Below are 6,222 nucleotides of genomic sequence, written 5' to 3' on the forward strand. Positions count from 1 at the left end.
AACGTTACCTGTTCGAAGGGAACGCTCCTTGCCAGCAGCTTGATGAGGTCTCTGCCTCTCACGATGGCGTACGGGTCGTACGTTTTCTTCGAGGTGCAAACGGAGATGCTTCCCTCGATCAGATCCAGAGTGGCTTTGATGTGCTGGGAAGATTCACAATACACAGGATTAGAACATCACCAGGGGCTTCATACACTCTGCCCTGTCACAATTCCAACACTCTCATATCTTTCAAAACTCAACTTTTTACTTTTGACCTTTAATCTTCTACCCCACACCCCCTCCCTCTCCTAATTGTTCTACTTGGCTTAGTAGTTCCTTTATTTGCTTGTAAAGTGTTGTTAGAACTACGAAAAGCGATATATATATATATATATATATATATATATATATATAATATATCCAATGTTTTATCATTAAGGAACTAATCCAGGCATATTGGAGGGAGGGGGCTCAGGTAGAGATGAATAATACTTTTTATCACCAATACATTTTTTGATAATAAGTATTAATAGTATACATTGAGTCAGTGCCAAAAGGTTTTGTTCTTGTTGATATCTTAGTGTATCCTTTACTACTAAATCCCTCTAGTATGGTCCACTTGAGGGCAATGGTTTAGTAAAGAGCGACACCTTGTGGTCAAACTTGGTAACAAAATGGCAACTGTGGCATATTATAGACAAACGAAGTTCAATTCCTCGTGCATGCAGACATTTGTTACAAAAAAACGTCCTTTTTCAGCCCTTTTAATAATACAATAATGACTTACTACTTCTCCTAAGGCCTTCTCCACCAGCGGCCAGCACTCCTTCAGGTAGGCTTCTCTGTATTTGGGGAAGAGGGTGGCGAAGCTGCTTTCCTCCATCAGACCGCGGGGGTTGTCGTCCTTCGTGAATGGCGCCTCTTTCCATCCTTCAGGAACACTCAGGAGCTCAGATTCATCCACTGAGGACACAGACAATGAGGTTCTTAAAAACAATAACACAATCTAAAAATAAAGTGTCTGTGGTTTTGACTTGATGTGAATTGAAAACGAATAAAACCAGGAACAAATGTTAGCAAAATACAGTGCTGTAAAGTAAGTAGATTTACTACAAGCAGAGGTGGGAAGTAGTGGAGTACAAATACTTTGTTACTGTACTTAAGTACATGTTTCTGGTATCAGTACTTTAGTCCACTACTTATTTTTCTGACCACTTTTTACTTTGACTTCTTACATTTTGAACACAAATACCTGAACTTTCTACTTCTTACATGTTGAACTCAAATACCTGTACTTTCTACTTCTTACATGTTGAACTCAAATACCTGTACTTTCTACTTCTCACATGTTGAACACAAGTACCTGTACTTTCTACTTCTTACATGTTGAACACAAATACCTGTACTTTCTACTTCTTACATGTTGAACACAAATACCTGTACTTTCTACTTCTTACATGTTGAACTCAAATACCTGTACTTTCTACTTCTTACATTTTGAACACAAATACCTGTACTTTCTACTTCTCACATGTTGAACACAAGTACCTGTACTTTCTACTTCTTACATGTTGAACACAAATACCTGTACTTTCTACTTCTTACATGTTGAACACAAATACCTGTACTTTCTACTTCTTACATGTTGAACACAAATACCTGTACTTTCTACTTCTCACATGTTGAACACAAATACCTGTACTTTCTACTTCTCACATGTTGAACACAAGTACCTGTACTTTCTACTTCTTACATGTTGAACACAAATACCTGTACTTTCTACTTCTTACATGTTGAACACAAATACCTGTACTTTCTACTTCTTACATGTTGAACACAAATACCTGTACTTTCTACTTCTCACATGTTGAACACAAATACCTGTACTTTCTACTTCTCACATGTTGAACACAAATACCTGTACTTTCTACTTCTTACATGTTGAACACTAATACCTGTACTTTCTACTTCTTACATGTTGAACACAAATACCTGTACTTTCTACTTCTTACATGTTGAACACTAATACCTGTACTTTCTACTTCTTACATGTTGAACACAAATACCTGTACTTTCTACTTCTTACATGTTGAACACTAATACCTGTACTTTCTACTTCTTACATGTTGAACACAAATACCTGTACTTTCTACTTCTCACATGTTGAACACAAATACCTGTATTTTCTACTTCTTACATGTTGAACACTAATACCTGTACTTTCTACTTCTTACATGTTGAACACAAATACCTGTACTTTCTACTTCTTACATGTTGAACACTAATACCTGTACTTTCTACTTCTTACATGTTGAACACAAATACCTGTACTTTCTACTTCTTACATGTTGAACACTAATACCTGTACTTTCTACTTCTTACATGTTGAACACAAATACCTGTACTTTCTACTTCTCACATGTTGAACACAAATACCTGTATTTTCTACTTCTCACATGTTGAACACAAATACCTGTACTTTCTACTTCTTACATGTTGAACACAAATACCTGTACTTTCTACTTCTTACATGTTGAACACTAATACCTGTACTTTCTACTTCTTACATGTTGAACTCAAATACCTGTACTTTCTACTTCTCACATGTTGAACTCAAATACCTGTACTTTCTACTTCTTACATGTTGAACTCAAATACCTGTACTTTCTACTTCTCTCATTTTCCAAACAGGCTGGTTCCTTTAGTCTGAATGTGTGTTTGGTGGCGTGATCATTATTATTTAGAGTCATTGCGTGCCTATTGGTTTGAACCCTTGAGTAAAGGGTGTGTGTACTTTTGACATCTCTGACTACAAGTACTGTAGTAAGTACAATTTTGAGGTAGGCTACTTGTACTTTACATGAGTATTTAAATGTTATGCTAGTTTGTACTTTTCCTCAACTCCATGTATTTAATACTTTTAGTTACTTTACAGATGTGGATGAATGATGTGAAATATAATCAAGTGTTAAATCAGACTTTAGTTCCACCTGGAGTAAATCCACCAGCTACCCTGCAGTATACAAAGTCATTCAAACTAGCTGCACCTTTACCAGCTTTGAGAACACTTTCATGATCAATCATTATAAAACATATCATATCTATTATTCTGAAATGGACCAATCTGCACAATGACTACTTTTACTGTCGCTACTTTCACTTGAGGAACATTTTGAATGCAGGTATTTTACTGTAACATAGTATTCCTACACTTCTACTTTTACTCAAGTACAAGATCTGAGTACTTCTACTTTCACTAAAATACCAGATCTGAGTACTTCTACTTTCACTAACATACCAGATCTGAGTACTTCTCCACCTCATGTTAAAGCTAATACATGCGTGCCTTGCAAAACATGTCAACAAGGTAGAAATAGACGACAAAACTCAGCTCTGACTAGTAACAAATGGATCATTAGGTTTTGAATACTTCTGCTAAACTCCACAATATGAATCACTTACTTTGGCTTTTAGTCTTTTTTGAATTTTTTCCTTTTTCACTCACGCCGTCTCCAGTGGAGGACGCCATTGTTGTTGGAGGATGAGCCAGTTTCTTCTTCGTTGGTGTTTATTGGCAGTTGACAACCATCGTTCTGGAGCATCATCGCCACCTATTGGACTGGAGCTTTAAATTGACAGAAAACGAAATAAAACAAAATCATAAAAATATATACATTATGTACACTTGTAAATGTTCAAATAAAAATATTAGTAAAATACTACTTTTTATGTATTTCAGAATAAATCCCGCTATGTAGAAGGGTCTAGTTTCTTCTTCGCTGGTGTTTATTGGCAGTTGACAACCAATGCTATGGAGCATTATTATTATTATTACATTACATGTCACTTATTAGACGCTTTTATCCAAAGCGACTTACATACTCAATACTGTGGGCAATCCCCACAGGAGCAATTTGGGGTGAAGTGTCTTGCCCATCAACGACATGCTGACTGCAGTGGGGTTTGAACCCCCCCTGATCCTAACACCAACGCATAACCCACTGCACCACACGCCGCCCCCCAATATCGCCACATATTGGACTGAAGTGTGGAGCTGTAAATTGGCAGAAAACAAAATAAGATGTTTGCTAATCGTAACATTCCTATGATGTCTTTCCTAACAAATTCCCCAGTGTAAAACTCAATTAATCATGATAATAATTACCTTCTTTTGTTTCATACCTGTTGCAATCATGGATGTATAATAAGAACTGGATGCAGCGTGGGAGGCGGGGGCTCGTTCATTCCTATGAGAGTTGCTCATTGGCGCATGAAGACAATATGGCCCAACTTTTGAGAGAGCGAAACGTCACGAAATGATTCATATCATATAATCCGTTTTTATTGTGCATCCATGGGTAAAGGTAAAACTCATGTAGTACTGAACACTATGAACTATGAACACATGAACGTGCCGGGCGGCACGGTCCCGTGAGTTAGATCCGCGTTCATAATGCCGAGGAAAATAACTGTCAGAATAACGTTATTAGCACATTTTATAACTTGAGGACCGAATTTTTTTAATAAGGGCTATACAAATGTTCATTTAGTTAAAAACAAATTATCCAACGATTTACAGACGTTTCTTTCCCAATGTTAGTCAATAGGCTTGTTTGAGATGAGCTGCGGCTCGCCTCGAAAGTAGACGAGAATAGCCGACACACACAGGCTACTTATTTGATCCTAAACAGTACCAAAGGATTGAACGTCAACATAATACATTGGTTAATATATAATATATTTTAATTTTATAATGAGAACAATGTTCAACAATGGCCCGTTTCTCTAAGAACGTAATTGATATCACAATTACAGTATCCGTCAAAATCATCTGAATAACTTGTATTTTCCAAAGCGTGCAGCTCTATCACATACAAGATGGCTGCCGTGTCTTTGGCTCCTCTCCAAGGCCCTGTCTCAGGTCGACTATTTTCATTTCCTCGCTCCTCGGTCTTGTCTCACCAGAAGTTGATTTGTCTGCGCCATCTTGAGTACCGTCCCATGGCTCTTATTTCTGCTGGAAGACCGAGGATTGAGGAGCGATAATGGAGGAGCGATAATCGAGGAACCACCAGTCCATCCTCCGATGAAATCCTCAGATACTCGCCCCGACCCCTTACTAATGTGTATCGCTGATTGGACGATGCAGGGCATGCATTGATCTCATGCTTCTTGTTCTTGACATGAGAGCAGTAGGCTACCCCAGCGGAGTGAAGAAAATAAATGAAACTCACGAGTCACTCCTCAGTTTAAACTGTGTTTTGTTTCAATTCATTTATCATTTAGTTACAAATATGTGATATATCTGAACAACAAAGTGGTCAAAAATCATTTTATTCATTTATTGCAAACATTTTCATTATCGCTTTTTTCGTTTTATATTTTCATTTACTGTCATTTCCATTCAGTCAGTCATTAAGTGCTATTAAAATGTTAATGTGCTACATATCCACACAAACAAACAAAGTGTGCAATCCAATGAATATTAATCTAACTGGGTTTTGATAGATAATATATATCTTTTTCTTCTCTCAATTATTTTATTTCTATTGTGCACTCTAATCAATATTAATCAAACTATTGTTCGTTTATACATTTTAAGAATGGCGTTTATCTTTTTTGAGAATTAGTTCTTATTTGATTGTATTTATTGGGGTCTACAACAGATGATACAAATGTTTGTGTCAGTAAATGTGTGGCAGGGGTGTTTGTGAAAATAACGGGGACAGAGCTGCTGTCAGACGATCAGCTGTGAGGCGTCATCACAAACGGACGTCGCTTGACGTGACGCTCCGGAGGAAAGGACGTCCCATTGCTCTTAAAACTCATTTCCGTGCTTCTCGTGGTTTCCTTGCGTCCCTCCATGCTTCCCTGGAGGGAGGGACTAAACACAGGGAAACGACGCAAGTGAGGGAAGCAAGGATTTCATTTAACCGACCTGAGACGGGGCCCAACTTTTTTTTTTTTTCGTTTTATTTCAGTATTAGTTTACTTTTCACCGTGTGCTTTTCAGTTTTATTTGTTCCATGTCCTATATATATATATATATCTATATATCTATCTCTATCTCTATCTATCTATCTATCTATCTATCTATATATATATATATGAGCTCTGTTGGAGGAGCCTGACTTCAGTTTTTCCTTGACATATCTACACTGTAGCAGAAGTGTCCTTTTGTCCCCTGCTTCCTTTTCCACCTTGACCCATATCTTGTATAGACTTCTTGCAGAATTTTGT

The 6,222-nt window shown here is 37.3% G+C and overlaps 1 protein-coding gene across 2 annotated transcripts in view; it reads right to left on the reverse strand.

Moving 5' to 3' along the window:
* krr1 (KRR1 small subunit processome component homolog) overlaps positions 1-5,009 on the reverse strand; it is a 14,276-nt gene extending 9,267 nt beyond the window's left edge. Inside the window, exons 1-4 of one of the 2 annotated variants that reach the window (XM_079654416.1) lie at positions 4,858-5,009; positions 3,445-3,607; positions 770-945; positions 9-143 (exon numbers count right to left, since the gene is read on the reverse strand). In XM_079654416.1, coding sequence (XP_079510542.1) covers positions 9-143; positions 770-945; positions 3,445-3,511 — 378 coding nt within the window. In that variant the 5' untranslated portion in view covers positions 3,512-3,607; positions 4,858-5,009. Of the gene's footprint in view, positions 1-8; positions 144-769; positions 946-3,444; positions 3,986-4,857 lie in introns of those variants that run through there. The other variant, XM_079654415.1, reaches the window with a different exon arrangement.
* Between the last annotated feature and the right edge of the window lie 1,213 nt (positions 5,010-6,222).

This window comes from Notothenia rossii, assembly GCF_949606895.1.
Source record: "Notothenia rossii genome assembly, chromosome: 10".
NCBI classification, from domain to species: domain Eukaryota; kingdom Metazoa; phylum Chordata; class Actinopteri; order Perciformes; family Nototheniidae; genus Notothenia; species Notothenia rossii.